The 17,631-nt window shown below is 38.9% G+C and overlaps 1 protein-coding gene across 1 annotated transcript in view; it reads right to left on the bottom strand.

Annotated features, from left to right (window-relative positions):
- Syt10 (synaptotagmin 10) overlaps positions 1-17,631 on the bottom strand; it is a 67,190-nt gene that overhangs the window by 21,162 nt on the left and 28,397 nt on the right. The window contains exon 3 of the mRNA XM_036209016.1: positions 13,765-14,332. Within this exon, the coding sequence (XP_036064909.1) occupies positions 13,765-14,332 (568 nt within the window). The remainder of the gene's footprint in view (positions 1-13,764; positions 14,333-17,631) is intronic.

Below are 17,631 nucleotides of genomic sequence, written 5' to 3' on the forward strand. Positions count from 1 at the left end.
GAAAAAAAATGGGATTTTTGGACTGAGCAGGAAGTTCTCAATAAAAGAATAACAAATGGTTAGGAAATATTTAAAAAGTAGTCAACATTCTTAGATATCAGGAGAAATGCAGACTAAAACTAGTCTAAGATTATATCTGATTCAAGGGTACTAATGATAACAAATGTTGGCATGGATATGGGCAAAAGAGAACTTTATACACTGTTAGTGGGAATGCAAACTGCTACAGTCACTTTGGAAATCAAAGACTGTAAGTGAATCTACCACATGGCCCAGCTGTACCAGTCCTTGGCATATACCCAAATGACTCTATATCTTAATACAGAGATACTTACATTAACCTATCTATATTTATTGCCACTTTATTCACAATAGACAGGAAGTGGAATCTGCTCAGGTGTCCAGATTAATAGAGAATGGAAATGTGACAAATATATACGGTGGGATTTTATTCACCTTTAAAGAAGAAAATGAAACAAAAAATTATACAGAATGAGGTGAACTGCCTTCAGAAACAAAAATGCTCATGTTCTCTCTTCTATTCAGATCCTAGACTTGACTCTTTAGTTGTGGGTGTTTAACTTGAAGTTCCTCTCAAGGCCAGGACACTAGAGTAGAGATGACAGTTTTAGAGATGTCTTGCCTTAAAGGAAGTCAATGGTAGCACATAGCTGAAATAGCACATAGACAAAATGAAGAGGAAACAGTAAATTAGATACAGAAAGATTGGAACAGGGAGAGGGCTGGGAAGATGAGGATGTAGGGTAATGAGGTAAGGGAGTCATTAAAATGAAATGAGTATTAAAAATTAATTGACATGATCAGGAGCATTCAGGATGGTATGGCAGGAAGGTCCTGTGAAGGCTGTTCAGGGAGAAAAATCATGAACGGTCTTAGGCAGCTGTGAACCCTGGCAGCCCTTAGGTGACATAGTGGCATTAAGTCATGGGGATAATCAACATAATTTTTAAAATTAAATTTAAAGCCTGCTCCACAAGAAAGGATTCCTCTTTGGTACTGTAATCCCTGGCTGGGGAAGCTATATACTCCCAAGGGGAGAACCTGCTATAATATTTTGTTACATAAACAAAAGAGTGCCTTCTAGAGGCACATGCTCTTGACTCCATCTTTAGGCACGGACCCTAGAATTGTGCTACCAACTTCACTCACACCCAGGACCCAAGTGCAGCCTCTCTCCAAGTAAGAGACCAGGACCCACACTAAGAATTCTCCCTGACATCATGACCTGCCTGTGGACCATGTGTCTTGTGCTGCCTTCTTGCTTCCCTTCAGGTAGGGACTCCAGACTCCTGCTGCCAACTCCATGCATTCTCACTGAACACTCTTGGCATGGACTTACTGTCTTAGTCATGTTTATGTTTTTGCCTTATGCCAGAGATTAGTGCAGCTCTTGCCTCTCATCAGAGAAACTTCTTATTGTAGTGGACAGAGGTTACTACAACGACCCACAACTGGTCAAAATACAGAGAATAATTCAGTGAGAAGTGCCAGTCCTAAATGGAACATCTGCATCTTATTCCTTGCTCCAAAGCCTCTGAGACCATCTTGGAAGACATGGTAAAAAAAAAAAAAAAACTTTAAGATTTTTATAATTAGAATATATTATGTGAGAAAAAAGTATCTTGTATAAAAGGAAAAAAATGAAAAGAGATGGGAGATAGAGCAGACTGTGATAGTTGGGAAGGGAAGGGGGGATGGATGGGGAAGGAGAAGTGTTCAGGAGGAGTAGAAGAGGGTAGCTGGGGGAAGATATGCTCAAAATACAGTGTATATATGTATGAAATTGTCAAAGAATCAGTAGTTTGATAGCTATTCTTGGTTATTAACTTGACTCATCTGGAGTTAACTAAAATTCAAGCAGCTGGATACACCTGTGAGGGATTTTTCTTAATTGAATCACTTGAAGTGGGAAGACCCACCCTAAATTTGTATCTTTTAGGTAGGAAAACCTGCCTTAAATCTGGGCCACACCTCTGGTGGCAGCCTATATAAAGGGCATGGAAGATGGAAGCTCTTGCTCTTTGCCTGCTTACCCTTGCTCTCTCTGGCAAATTAATTTCTTTATAAATATTAGAATCTTCTTCAGGGTTCTGAAGACCATCTGGGACACCTATCCTCATGGACTGAACAACTACTGGATTCTTGGCCTTTCCACTGAGAGACAGCCATTTGTTGAAATAAAAGTCTTTCCATCCATTCAGACATTCTGGAGTCTGTTGGATGCTGGTTCACAGTTGAGACTGATTCCAGGAGACTCAAAGATACACTGAAGCCCTCTAGTTAAAGTAGGGGCCTAATGGAGGTCAGGTGATTAATGGAGTTATGGCTGATGTTCGACTCACAGTAGGTCTAGTGAGTCCCTGAAATCATCCTGCAGTTATTTCTCCAGTTCCAGAATGTGTAATTGGGAAAGATACACTTAGAAGTTGGCAAAATTCCCACATCGATTCCGTAACCTGTGGAGTTAGGGCTATTATGGATGAAAAGGCCAAATGGAAGTCTTCAGTGTTGCCAGGGAAAATAGTGAACCAAAGACACCACCACATCCCAGGAGGAATTACAGAAATTAGTGCAACCAACCATCAACATGCAAGGGTGGTACTTCCCATCACATCTCCCTTTAACTCTTCTATCTGGCCAGTGCAGAAGACAGATGAATTATGGAGAATGACAGTTGACAATCAAATCATGAATCAAGTAGTGACTCCAGTTACAGCTGCTGCACCAGATGACTGTGCATTCCTCACTTGAGTATGTTACTCTGCCTCATGTATGAAGTGACTGGGAAAGCTGCTAGCTTTGAGTGGGTCCTGGAACAGAAGAAGGCTCTTTGAAAGTTCCAGGCTGCTGTGTAGGCTGCTTTACCACTTAGACCACATGATTCAGCAGACTCAGTGGTACGTGAGGTGTCAGTGGCAGCTAGGAATGCTGTCTGGAGCCTTTGGCAGGCTCCTCTAGGTGAATCAGAGGATATCTTTGGGATTTTGGAGCAAGACTCTACTTTCATCTGCAAATAACAATTCTCCCTTTAAGAGACAGCTCTTGTCCTGCTGTTGGTTCTTAGTTGAAACTGAATATTTGACAATAGGTCAGCAAGGTGCCATGAGGCCATCAAGAGCTGGGAGTCATAATCTGGGTACTATCTGACCTGCCATACCATAAAGGAGGACACACACAACAGCCATCTATTAGCAATTGGTATATATGTGATCAGGCCTGGGAAGGTCCTAAAGAGACAATCAAGTTACAAGAAGAAGTTGCCCAAATGCTTTCTATGGTTTCTACTCCTATTACAATGCTGTCTGCTTCCAAGCATGCATCTGTAGCCTCATGGGTATGATCAGTTGACTGGGTAAGACAAGACTAGGGCGTGGTTTACCAATGGTTGTGCACATTATACAGGCACCACCCAGAAGTGGACAGCTATAGCATTATAATCCCTTTCTGGGACAAGCCTGAAAGATACTATCAAAGGAAAATCTTCACAGTGGGCAGAACTTCAGGCAGTACACATGATCTTACATTTTGTCTGGAAGAAGAACTGGTCAGATGTGTGATAGTTCATTTACCTGTAGCCAAAGGATTGGCTGGATGGTCAGGGACTCAGAAAGGCCATGATAGGAAAGTTGGTGAGAAAGATATCTGGGGAAGAAGTATATGGATAGATTTCCTCAAATGAGTGAAGAATATGAAGATTCTTGTGCCCCATGTAAATGCTCATCAAAAGGTGACTTCAACTGAGGAGGAATTCAATAATCAAGTAGAAATGATGACCAGTTCTGTGGACAGTTAGCCTATTTCCCTGGCCATCCCTGTCTTTACTTAGTGGCCCCATGAACAAAGTGACCATGGTGGCAGGAGTGGAGGTTATGCATGGACTTGACAACATGGACTGCCAGTCACCAAGCTGACATGGCTACAGCTGCTGCTGAGTGTCAGAGAGGCTAACAGCAGAGACCAACACTGAAACTCTGATATGGCACCCTTTCCCAGGGTGACCTCTCAGTGATTTGGTGTCAGGTTGACTACATTGGACCTCTTCTTCTATGGAAAGGACAATACTTTGTCCTTATTGAAGTAGATACTCATTCTGGTTATAGATTTGCCTTTCCTGCATGTAATGCTTCTGTCAAAACTACATTTGTAGATTTACAGAATACCTTATCCACTGTCATGGTATTCCACACAGTATTGCTTCTGACCAAAGAATTCACTTCACAGTCAAAGACGTGTGACAGTGAGTGTACCATGATCACAATATCCACTGGTATTATCATGTTCCCCATCATCCCAAAGTAGATGACTTGATATAACAATGGAGTGACCTTTTGAAGATATAATTATAGGGTCAATTAGGTAGCAGAAGCCTGGGTATGGGGCAGGATTATCCAGAAGTTGGTATATGTTTTTTTTTTTTTTAATTTTTAAATTTTTTAAAATTTATTTATTTATTTATTTATTTATTTACTTATTTATTTTTTGGAGACAAGGTTTCTTTGTGTAGCTTTGCGCCTTTCCTGGAACTCACTTGGTAGCCCAGGCTGGCCTTGAACTCACAGAGAGCCACCTGCCTCTGCCTCCCAAGTGCTGGGATTAAAGGCGTGCGCCACCACCGCCTGGCTGGTATATGTTTTGAATCAGCATCCAATCCAATATATGGTATGCTTTTTTTTCCATAGTCAGGATCTATGAGTACAGAAATCAAGGGGTGGAGAAGGAAAGAGTTCCACTCACTATCACCCCTAGTGACCCACTAGAAAACATTTTGCTTCTTGTTCCCACAGCCATAAGTTATTCTGGCCTGTATCAGGGAGCACGCCTGCCAGGAGACACAACAAACCTTGAACTAGAAGCTTGGACTTCTCACTGACTACGTAGGGCTTTTGGTGCCTTTAAACCAATAGGCTAATAAGGGAATAACAGTGTTAGGAGGGGTGAATGATCCAGATTACTAAGGGGAAATTGCTTCTCCACAATGGAGGTAAGAAAGATTATGTGTGGTGTGTGTGAGACCCTTTGGCATTTCTTGGTGCTACCATGTCTTGTGATTAAAATTAACGAGGAACTACAATGACCCAATCCAGGCAGCTATTGTTGTAATAGTTGGATCATAACCTGGAAAGTACTCTAATAAATCCCGTTGTTAGTTTAATTAGTTTAAGACATGTTATATTTGTTTATGCTGTAGAATGTTTTTAGTGATGCAAAGATGTGTTGCATTCTTTTATGTTGCATTTATTTAACTTTGTAAAACTGTGTTACTTTGCTTGTCTAAAACACCTGATTGGTCTAATGAAGAGTTGAATGGCCAATAGGGAGGCAGAAGAAGGATAGGCTGGGCTTCCAGGCAGAGAGAATAAATAAGAGGAGAGAGAAATCTAGGCTCAAGCGAAGAGGAAGAGTGAGGAGTAAAAAAGGGGGAAGGAGAGAGAAAGCCAGGGGCCAGCCACCCAGCTACACAACTAGCCACAGAGTGAGAAGTAAAGAAATACAGAACAGAGAAAGGTAAAAGCCCAGAGGCAAAAGGTAGATGGGATAATTTAAGTTAAGAAAAGCTTGCTAGAAATAAGCCAAGCTAAGGCCAGGCATTCATAAGTAAGAATAAGTCTCCATGTATTCATTTAGGAGCTCAATGGAGGGCCCCCAAAAGAGTAAAAAAGCCAACTACAAAGTCCCACACACATACACATACATATATATGTTCATTCTATCAGCTCTGTTTCTCTAGGCAACCATGACTAATACAAATATATTTGAAAAATAAATGATTAAAAATACAAAACTAGCTGGGTGGCAGTGGCACATGCCTTTAATCTCAGCACTTAGAGGCAGAGCCAGGCAGATCTCTGTGAGTTTGAGGTCAGCCTGGTTTATAGAGGGAGATTCAGGACAGGCACCAAAACTACATAGAGAAACCCTGTCTCAAAAAACCAACCAACCAACCAGACAACCAACCAACCAACCAAACAAACAAAAAACCAAAACAAAACCAGAATCATCTAAACAGTTTAATGAATAAACAATCACACGTCTAACTGATCATGTTCTTTTCTTTCCTCACACAATCTATTAATTTTACTACTTATTGACTGGTGAATCTCATCATTCAGCGATTCATTTCGTGGTTTCAGAAACAATATAATTTGGCTAACTGTCATTGACAGGTAAACATAGACATGAAACTGTTGAATTGGTCAAAGCACCCAGTGGAGTATGCACAAAGCAAAACACACAATGAATGTGCAGCTTCTAGAGACTGAGCCAGCATAGCTCATGTCTTATGTCATAGAGTTCTACTTAGATGCTTACACGCCATATGGTGAGGCATTTTAAAGGCAAATGAAGGAATGTGGTGGTAAAAACGATGTGGTGCATCTGCATAGCAATGCCACACAAGTTGAATCTCCCAAGAAAGGGTGTTTTTCCATCCAAGAAGTGTAGATATGAATGAATAAAATGCACAGTTATCTAGGAGACCATCATGGCTACAGTCATGAGAGATGAATCTAATGAGGGTGAACAGCCATATGACCTTCATATGGCCCCACAACATAGATGACCTAACGCATACCTGTGTATGCAGCTGTGATGTTCTGAGCTGTCCTGTGCACTAAGTGAGCACCATGCCCCGGCACTCCTATGTTGCTAGCCTACCACAACAAGCAGGAGGAGTTCCAATTACTGTCTCGTAGCGCTGTAGCTTATAAAGCCCCATTGAAGCCCTACCATGTGGTGCACAGTAAATAACCCCGAGTCAAGTTGAAAGGTCTTTAAACATGCAGCATAAATACAGGAAATGTACATTACAGTTCTTCTCTCTGAGGAGGCCACAACTTCTTATTAAATACTTATTTATTATTACTTTAGAGAAAATTCTAACAAGAATGTTTATCTGCCATGTCAATCTACCACAGGTGAAAGCTCACTTGAAATCTAAGGAGACGATTAATAGTAGAAATAAAAATAGTTGTAAAGAAATAAAAAGTACCTATAAAGATACAATGTAGATAAAAAGAAGCAAATGTTTGTGGTGGTATTGTATTCCCTGAAATATTGTGCAGGCTAATAAACTTAACTGGGGTCAGAGAACAGAACAACTACAATATTAAACATGAGGCTAGGCAGTGGTAGCACATGCCTTTAATCCTAGCATTCCAGAGACAGAAACCCCGTGGATCTCTGTGAGTTCAAGGCCACATAGGAAACAGCCAGGGGTGGTGACACACGCCTTTAATCCCAAGAAGTGAGCCTTTAATCCCAGGGAGTGATGGCAGAAAGTAGAAAGATATATAAGGCATGAAGACCAGAAACTAGAAGCATTTGGCTGGTTAAGCTTTTAGGCTTTGAGCAGCACAGTTCAGCTGAGATCCATTTGGATGAGGACTCAGAAGCTTCCAGTCTGAGGAAACAAGACCAGCCGAGGAACTGGTGAGGTGAGGAAGCTGTGGCTTGTTCTGTGTCTCTGATCTTCCAGCATTCACCCCAATAACTGGCCTCAGGTTTGACTTAAGTAATAAGTACCTTTAAGATTCATGCTACGAATGTTCTAAAAATAACAATATTCTAGAGTCATTCTGGATATTGTAATGAAGAAGGGGAAATAGCCCTAAATAAATACACAGCAATTTATGTTCTTAACATTTTATAAGAAGCGTAAACAAAAATCAACACTAACTGATGATCTGTGTCATCAAGATAAGGAAGTGCATTTTGTGTATTTCATTTATGTAGAGAATTATGCACTACTGTTGCAATTACTGTTCTCTAAAGTGCTCAAAATAGGCTGATTCCTGAGGGATGCCTGAAAATTTGCTCATGTTGTGTTACTCTCTGTAATATTATAGTCAGAGTTCACCTTCTTAGAACTTTACAAACTCTTGTATCTCTGGGAAAACAACCATTTGAAAACCTACTGGGAAGTCTAATACTTGGTATTCCATAACTTTTCTTTCAAGGAGTATCTTTAACCAATTTAATCTATGCACACACTAACTTAGTTAAGTGCTTACTGGGGCAGTACTCTAAGAACACAGTTGGGAAGTAAAGAGTATGAAGGAAGGCAGCAATGATGCAGGTTTGTGCACTTGATTTCTTTGTGTTGGCTGCACCATCATTTTATACAGGTTTAATGAATTAAAGTGATGAGACATCACAAAGAGTAAAAATTATATATATATATATATATATATATATATATATATAGTGATAAGTATTGAAAAATAAGCATAAGTAGTATACACGGGGAAAAAGAGATGTCATGATATCCAATGAGGATAGGCAGCTGATGGCTTCTAAGGAAGCCAGAAACCAGAGGTGAGCTGGAAGAGCAGGAGCTTGGCAAAGAGGAAAGGGTTCAAGTCCTAAGTCAGAAATGATGGAGACGAAACTGTAAATCTTCAGGATGAGTGAGATTGGCCAATCACAATGTGTGCTTGCCATCCAAGGATAAGGACCTGTGTTCAATCCCCAGCACCTAAAACATCTATGCAAAAGTTTTGTGGGGCAGTGCACCACTGTAATCCCAGTTTTAGGGAAATAAAGACATGGGCATCTCTAGAGCTCACCGGCCAGACACTCTTTCTAAACTGTTGAGCTCTAGCTTTAGCACGTGACACTGTCTCAAAAATATGGTAGAGAATGATTGAAGAGGATACCCGCCTCAAACTGTGGCCTTTCATGCATGCTAGTACGCATGTACATCTATCCACACATGTATGGATATGTACACAGATATCAACAAAAAAAACGCACATCTTCCATGTATTAATTCCCAAACATAAAGCAAAAAACTTGATCTCCTTAAACATGAGTTTAGTTGGAAGTAAAATGGGAGTAACTTTTGCCTTATAAGGTCAAGCAAGTACTTTATGTAAACAGATACAATAATAACAATAGCAATACTATTTGTAATACAACTTTATCTTTTGTGACCTAGATTTGGAGGAAAAAGAGAGAAGAGGGAAATTAAGTGAAACAGGGATGGGGGTTTTTGGCTGAGAAAAAGTCTCTGAATTCAGGGATATATTAGGAAGTAGACTAATGAAGACTTATTGAAAAAAAAAAACTTCAAAAAGCCACTGGTTGCTATGGTTACAGCAGTCATCACTTCTACTTAGCACCCTAAATGTAGCCTGCCTTCCACATTTCCTTGAGGGTAAGAAAACAAATGGTTTTCTGTAGTAGATTGCTAAAAGCAAGATGTGTTACTAAGTAGATCAAGTGAGCCCCTTCATCAAATTACTAGTCCTTTGTCCATGTTCAAGGAAACGTATTTATAGTGAAAATCAGAATGGTGTACTGCATTCAAAGAACTATAAAATTCTTATTATGTTTTTATTAATATACCTTATGGAATTTAATCTTAAGCAATCTACCTACCCTTACTTGGCCTCTCTGTCTTTGGTATAAAATGAAGGTGTTCAGTAAAGTGAAATAATTTGTTTTCAAGCTCAATGTTTATAACTGCAAGGACTAATAAAAATGAGGCCCATGGAGGATGTCTAGTTGAAGCATGTTCAAGAATGTCTGAACCTGGGGTTGGAGAGATGGCTCAGCAGGTAAGAGAAGTGGTTACTCTTCCAGAGGATCAAGGTTCAATTCCCATCACCCACCAGTATCTCACAATCACCTGCAATGCCTGTCTCAAAAGATTTCACACTCTGTTCGGCTCCCCCACAGATACCAGGCATGCACAGACAAATATGCAGGCAAAAAACCCGTACATATAAATACATTAAAATAAAAACAGTAATCTCAGAGCAACAGTTTCAGGCTTGTTTGCTATAGTGGATGGAGAGTCAGAAAAGCCTGTAAAGGATCAATTGTCATTAATAGCTCAAATTTAAGAGAAGAAAAAGCAATCACAAAATATAGATATTGCTTCAATTGCTAGAAAATGTGCCTGATGAGAGGCAGTAATCCTCAAATCAGTCAGCATTTAGGTTCATTTAAGTGGAAATTAATGAGGAAAGCCATAAAGGTTAATGGATGTACAGTGTTATTTAGATTTCGGGTATATAGTTAGGATGTCTGGAAGGAATAAGAACATTCTAAAGAGACCAGATGTTCCTCCTCATTCTAACAATCTGGACTATTGAAACAAGGCACCCAGGGACTTGGGATTTCTCTCCAAGAAATCTCACACTGGGAAAAGGGGAAGGTTGAATCCTGGAGCCTTCCAGAGAGAGGAAGCTCATCTTCTGAAAAGAGATGTCACATGTTAACAACAACTTTTAAGACTGCCTGTCAGGGGAGACAGATTGGGTCAATGTTGGTCAGAGCCAAGACTACTTAGTGATGCATCTGTCTCTTCCTTCAACTTAAAATTTACCCTCATGTCAGAGCCCTGAAGATGGACTTGGTCAAGGGAGGGGAGGAATGAAATGATGGTGTCACTGGATGTTTTTAATCCCTTTCTACAGTGTGACCACCTTGAATCTGCCTTTACTGCTTTTTTACTATTGCCTGTTTGCCTAGTTGGTTTACTAAGTATCACTGGTCAAATATGGCTTACTGGGGTCATCCAGTTACAGGCTCTGACCTTCAACAACTCCAGTAACATTTCGTTCTGCTAAAATCCTCAAAGGGATGTGGTGTGTGTCTTAATAGAAATCTTACAATACAAAGTCCAAACTTCATATCATGACACACACAGGCCCCTGAAAGTTTGGCTTATTATTATCATTATGGATTCCTTATTTTTCTCTTAACCCCAAACTCTGATTCCAACCATATCAAATACCTTATCAATCTTTAAAGATTTGTTCATCCATTACCATGCTCACATTTACTGAGAACACCCACAAACACCAGGCACTTGGCTAGTCATGGGGACACTAGTGAGCAAGATAAATGCTGTCTCCCAAGGCTCTTACAGCTGATTCTGAACAAGTTACTTGACCTTTCAAAATGTCACACAATTAATTAGGGGACAACACAGAATAAAAACACAGGTCCTTATCATCTTAAAGCATCTTAGGGGCTTGGGGGGGTTTAAATAATAGGACGATGATTTAAAAAAAAAAACCTATCTAATTCTTACCAATGTTTCTAATTTTCAAAGGAGGGTGGCAAATAATCTGAGGAGAAGGAAAGTGTATTGAAGCAGTGAAAGCCTCAGCAGAGGCTCTGGGATGGGAGAATTGACAAGGATCAGACCATGCAGCAAGCATTTCCAGGGCAACGTCTCTCAATGCAACTGGAATGATACTGATAACACTAGCTGTATTTTAAATGGCCTGTCCTCTGAAGCACATAATGAACTTGGATTTTCTGGGGTGTGGTGTTGTTTGCTTGTTTTCCTGGTGTGTAAGACAGGGTCTTAGTCTGTTGAAGGATGCCCTCGGTTTTCTGATCCTTCTGCCTTTGTTTCTCAGCTGGGATTACAGGTGTGTGCCCCTACACTCAGTTATGCTGGAAATTAAATTTCAGGCCTTGCATACAAAGCAAACACCCAGCCAACTGAACTTTATCTCAACTTTAATTTTCTCTGCTGTCAAGATGAGTTCCAATTTTCACAGCTAATACAAATTAGTGGGAGGAAGGAGAGTTTGCTAACCTGCAGCCTGTGCTGCCTGTAATACTGCCTACTGGTCTCCCGGTTAAGCCATGAGACAAACACCCCAGTCACCAACCTTTCACCACCAAGGAAACTGGAATGTGGTCATTTTGAAAATTGCATCAGTGAGTATAGCATCTCAGAGTTAAAGTCTAGAAGAAAATTCATTAGTAGCAAAATTGAAAAAATGGCATCATTGGATACGATCTAAAAATGGATCCTGTGTTACATTAAGTATGACTGAAAGTAAAATGAAGAATATGGCACCAGAAGTGAGAAAATCCATTTAAAAAGATTTAAGTACTCAAAAAAATTTAATAATAAATGATAAAATGTATTTATTTATATTCAACTGGAAGATCAATGGGAGCATTCATACTCCAAATGGCTGGCACCAGGAACAAGATAATCCTTTTAACTTTTCAAGTCAAGGTCGACTCTTTTACATAATACTTGGCAAATACCGAGTTAGAAAATGAATGTTAAGCAGAAGTTGTGGTGATCTATTGTGTACCCTAATAAACTTTGGCTGAAGATCAGAGGACAGAACAAGCCACTAGATTAAACATAGAGGCCAGGCAGTGATGACATACACCTTTAATCCCAGCACTTGGGATCTCACACTTTTAATTCCAGTATGTGGGACGTCACAAGCCTTCAATCCCAGCAACAGGAAGTAAGTAATATGGTGGGTAGAGAAAGGCATATAAGTCATGAGGAGATAGAAACTAAAGCTTTTTGGCTGAGGAAGTGCATTTGGCTAGAGGCCTATCACCTGAAGGTTTTTCAGGCTGAGGAGTTAGTGAGGTAAGAGGTGGTGGCTGTGGCCTGTTTCTTTGTCTCTCTGATCTTTCAGCATCTACCCCAATATCTGGCTCTGTTTTTTTTTTTTTTTAATTCAAAGACCATTTAGCAATTTGTGTTACAAGAAGTAATAAATATACAAAGACAATCTGATAGTAAAAAGTAAAATGGTTGACTTTAAAATTAATAAATTAAAACAAGTTAATAATCTAACCTGAAAGCAATTCTCTAATTCCTCTTCTATAATTCTGGGGCAGACAAACAGCACAGCCTTATAAGAGTGAACTGAAAAAAACTCACTTTTTAAAACAAAGTTTATGTTTCATTGAGGTGTGTAACAAGAAAATGGTTATGTAAATGGATAACATATTTAGATATCGTTTATTATATGGCCAATGATATTGTTCAGCAGGTAAAGGCCCTTGTAGTGCAAGTCTGGGAATCTAAATTTAATCCATGGAAACCCATGTAAAGGTAAAAAAGGACCAACTAACTCCACAGATGAGTCCTCTGACCTCCTCAATAGGTATATGCCATGGTAAGTGCACCCACACACTGCATACACACACACACACACACACACACACACACACAGAGACAGAGAGAGAGAGAGAGAGAGAGAGAGAGAGAGAGAGAGAGAGAGAGAGCGAGCACATAGTTTAAAACTTTAAAATTATAGCATCATGCACTGAAACAAATTAGCATGGAATAAAATCAGTGTGAAAATAAAAATTCAGAGTAATCACAATTATTTCAGTGTATCCAGAGCAGAAACAGGAAAGTAATACCCCAAACATTTACACAATTGGTAGCATTGTTGATTACTGTTTCTATTGTGTTTTTACTGCTTTCAACACTTTCTTTGCTGGAGTTGATATCATTTTGTAACTAAAAAATACATGCCATGAAAAAAGAATTCTAACATGGGGAATTATCTTTTGATCCTTTAGCATCCCATGGTACTGTAACCATGTGCATTCCATGGAAGCTTCTATAGTCATGTGTTGTTTCAGATCAAACCACATGACACATCAGTGTACATCTCAGATTTGACCTGTCAAACAAAGTCACTTTAGATAATGAAATTCACCATCAACTATGGAGAAACTGGTATTGGGAACAGGTTACACGTGAGTATTTTGTGAAAGAAAAGTCTTAACAATTTGGAGTAACGTGTAAAACTGCTTTGTTTTTGCACCTGCAAATGTTCCCTACGCTGCCTTAGGTGCCCACGTTATATTGCTGTGGGATCAAATACTACCTTTGCAGGAACTTGGGGTTCAAGTTCAACAGCTTTATAGCATTTACTCCAATAATGTGGGCAATGATTGGTCTTAAATAACAGCAGAAGTCAAGGAGAAGTTGGTGAGTTTATCACTTACCGTGGTAGCACAGTGGATGTCTTTCCATACTGTGGCTTCCCTGGAGAGATCAGAGACTTCAAATAAGTTATCAAGAATCACTTCCCCAATCATGTCGTGTCTGGAAAATCTGTCAAAATCATATACGCTAAAGTGTAGTTTCCGGTTGCTTAGCTGATCATAGGCCACTGGAAACTGAAATATCTCATCAAACAGAGGGTTTAGGGTCTTCCTGTGGACACGCGTCTGGAATTTCTTTTTCCTGTCTGGAAGAAGATAGATCTTCACGTAAGGATCGGAAGTTCCTGTAAAATCTTTAGCTGGGAGATCTAAAGCTTTGATAATATTAACAACTAGGAGTTCATTTTCATAATCATACTGGAGCGTAAAGTTAAGTTTCCCACAGGTTTTCACATCGTCTTTCCTGTTGCCCTCGGAGTCCACTGATTTCTGCTTGTAGAGCTCTGGCTTTATCCTCCCGATGCTGGTCCTTGTTTCTCCTCTTTGTAAGACGGGCTCAGTGCCCATGCTAAAGTCAACACTGGAGACGTTCATTTGCCTTGGTAGGTGTCTCCTGAAGGAATTGTGGCTGTACACACACATACACACATACACAAAATCATTTTGGTTAGTCATTTCTGACGGTAGCTATCGAGTGGCATATATACCCTCCCCACCAGCCAGGATCAGAAAAAAAAAATGCTATTGTCCTCGTGTAGGATGATTAGACCTATGTCTATGTCAACAGTGTCCCACACTCACATGATGCAAAGAGCCAGAGTGGCAATAGTCAAAGTAAAAAATCTAAACTTTGATAAATAATTGAGACACATAGATATACATTTTAGGGAGTTTCTGCCTTTTTTTTTTTCACGCATAAACACATCAGTAAACGCCATTGTGAAGAAACAGCGTTCTCAAGCATGTTCTACTCCACAAACATCATGCATGTCTTCATCCATCGCTCCCATCTAGACTGGAGAAAGTTATTTACTTGGTCGTCTTCTTTACATCTGGATATTTAAATTTCACGTTTTAGCAACTCCACTCTTAAAACAAAACCCTATAAAAACATATTCTTACATGCCAATTATTTCTCATCTTTAAGTTAACTAGATGAATATTTACTTTTAAAATTTATAGAGTAGTGACAACCCAAGTGAGTATATTTCCCTTGTTTAACTTGGAGTGGGCCTCAAGACTTTAAGGACAAAATCAGAGTTAACAATTTTAATGGGGCAAAAATAAGTCTTAAAAATTCCAGTTGAACACATCATACTCATTATTATCCCTACACATTTCCAAATGTTATATATACTAATCTTGTGAGTGTCATGTATGTATAACTTGAACTGAGATCCATTTCCCTTATACACCCTTTGTGATTTCTGGCTAGTATGAGCTAGGCGAGTCTGTGAACCTCTTGCAGGCTTCATTCCGGGTCTTTTTCTCTTCAATGTAGCCATCAAAAAAATTACCGTTTTGGATTCTAATTCCTGGTTGAGTTAGAAAGTTCCACAGATATGTCCCGGCTACATAAGATTCTACCCCCATGTCTCTAAAGCTCCAAGATTTCAAAACAGATGTCCCAATAACCCTCAAACTTAAGCAAATTCATTATTTCCTCTTTTTTGCTGCCACAGCAAATTCCTCTCCTACAATCTCTAGCAGCACTAAATAATGTGTTGTATTAAGTAACCATAAAAATACTGAAAAAAATGTTCATATATGCCTTATATAACATTTTCCCTTAAACATTATGTATAACATACTTATATACACTAAACTTGAAAGCTTACTTGCTGGAAATATCTTAAGGTATAAATTTAGAGGTTTTGTTTTCACTTATTTAAATAGCTATCTAAAATCAAAATGGCATAAGGATGCTGAATTTATAAGCCAAATCATAATGGTTCCATGGTGTAAAAAAATTCTAAGTATATTATTAAAGTATATTTTTTAATATGTTTATATATTCAAAATATATTTAAAACAGCAACATAAATATTGTAACAATTTATGCTATTATATAATAATAATGACTAAACTAAAATTTGACCATAATTGAAAAGTTATTATTATTGTTTTTGGTTTTCTGAGGAAATAATATTTTTATACAAAGAAATATGCTAGAAATCTCAGGTCAGATTAATAACTTATCTATTAATTTAAACTATAGTTAATTTAAACCTCAATACTCCAGTTTCTGTAACTGAACATATAAACATATATATAGAAATCTTTACTAAGACTTGACTGTAAATCCTGAAGCAATCTGTCTCCTTAGACCTATTCCATTAAAATTCATTAAATATTCAATATAATGAATATTGACCCTAAACTTATCCCAAAATAAAAGAACAGAAGCCTACATTATTTTCAGAGAAAGGCCAGAGAGAATTTATGAGATAGCAGGAAAAATTTCCCATAGGCTCCATGGTTGTTATGAAGCATTGAAGTGGCCCACTATAATCCAATTTGCAAATCAAGTCCAGGGTGCTAATCACTACTTAATGGGGCAACCCTTAGCTTCTTGAGAACAATATTCCTATTAAAATAATTTTCACTTGTCCAACGATTTTAATTTGTATGAACAGAACCTGAAAGATGTTAATTACTGAATATTATAAGCTTATTTCATAATTTCAAAGACTTTCAAATATAATAATTTAATTCTCTGTGCTCTCAAAACTTGGAATTTTCTTCTTTATACCTCTGAATGTGATGTGCATTGTTGTAAAGCTACTGATGGGACTCACTCCTACAGGGCTCCTTCTAATGGGATAAAAACTGTAGTGTCGCTTTCGTTCAAGGGGCATTGTCCTGACTACAGGGTGAAGGGTGCACACTTCAAGTCAGTTCAGCTAGTAGGTTAACAAGAGCACTCATTGCTACAGTGTTGAACTAGCACCATCGACAACACACAGCTTTCCTCTCTTCCCCCCTTTCTCTTTTTGAATGGCAGTGATGAGCAAAATTTCAAACAATGAAAATGTGAACCATTGCACCTCTTACCCCTCAAACTTCTGGAGGCCTGTGCAAGCACTCTGGGAGAAGTGCTAGACTGTAAAGGACTCTCTCTCTCTCTCTCTGTGTGTGTGTGTGTGTAAAGGCTAACTGCACAAGCCATTGAGTGTATGAATTTTTTTTTTAACTTTATTGCTTGCTAGAAACCTGCCCTAGCCTTCTCATGTGGTTGCTGATGCTTTCTCTACATTTCTTATTCTACTGCATCTTGGTCTGGAATACTCCATAGCTCTTGTCCCCCAAGTACAGAAATAAAATGCTACTTAGCCGATTGATCAGCTGAGCACTTCTTCATGGTAATCACCTGTTCTTAGCCTCGTATTGCTAATCAAACCATTCCCTTGAAACTACATTATTTTAGTCTCCTGGTTCCATATCACTTTGGACACTTCCATTATAATTGTCACCATATACTTGTTTCTTCCCAAAGTTTGAACTCTAAGTTCAATGATCTATTCCCCTACAGTGACATCTTATTTCTTAATCTCTATCAAGCAAATAGTTAGATTCTGCCTTGTCATTAACTGGAAACTATTCCACAGCTCCAACTTTGAGCATACTTCTAATCAGTATTTCCTACCTTTCCATGTTCTTTTGATACTGAAGAATTAACATTAAGAAAAGAGAATTAATGATGCAGCGTCAGAGAGGAGCATTTTTAAGTGTTATGAAGGCGAAGAAGACTTAGCAACAAGTGGTGGTCTGGTAGGAGACCAAGGCATTGGTTGTTGTCTTAGAGAGGGTTTCCACTAGTGTGATAAAATACCATGACCAAAAGCAACATGGAGAGGGAAGGGTTTGTTTCATCTTACACTTCTCAGGAACAGTCTATTACTGACAGAATCCAGGGCAAGAATTCGA

The sequence above is a fragment of the Onychomys torridus genome, chromosome 16 (assembly GCF_903995425.1).
Source record: "Onychomys torridus chromosome 16, mOncTor1.1, whole genome shotgun sequence".
NCBI classification, from domain to species: Eukaryota; Metazoa; Chordata; class Mammalia; order Rodentia; family Cricetidae; genus Onychomys; species Onychomys torridus.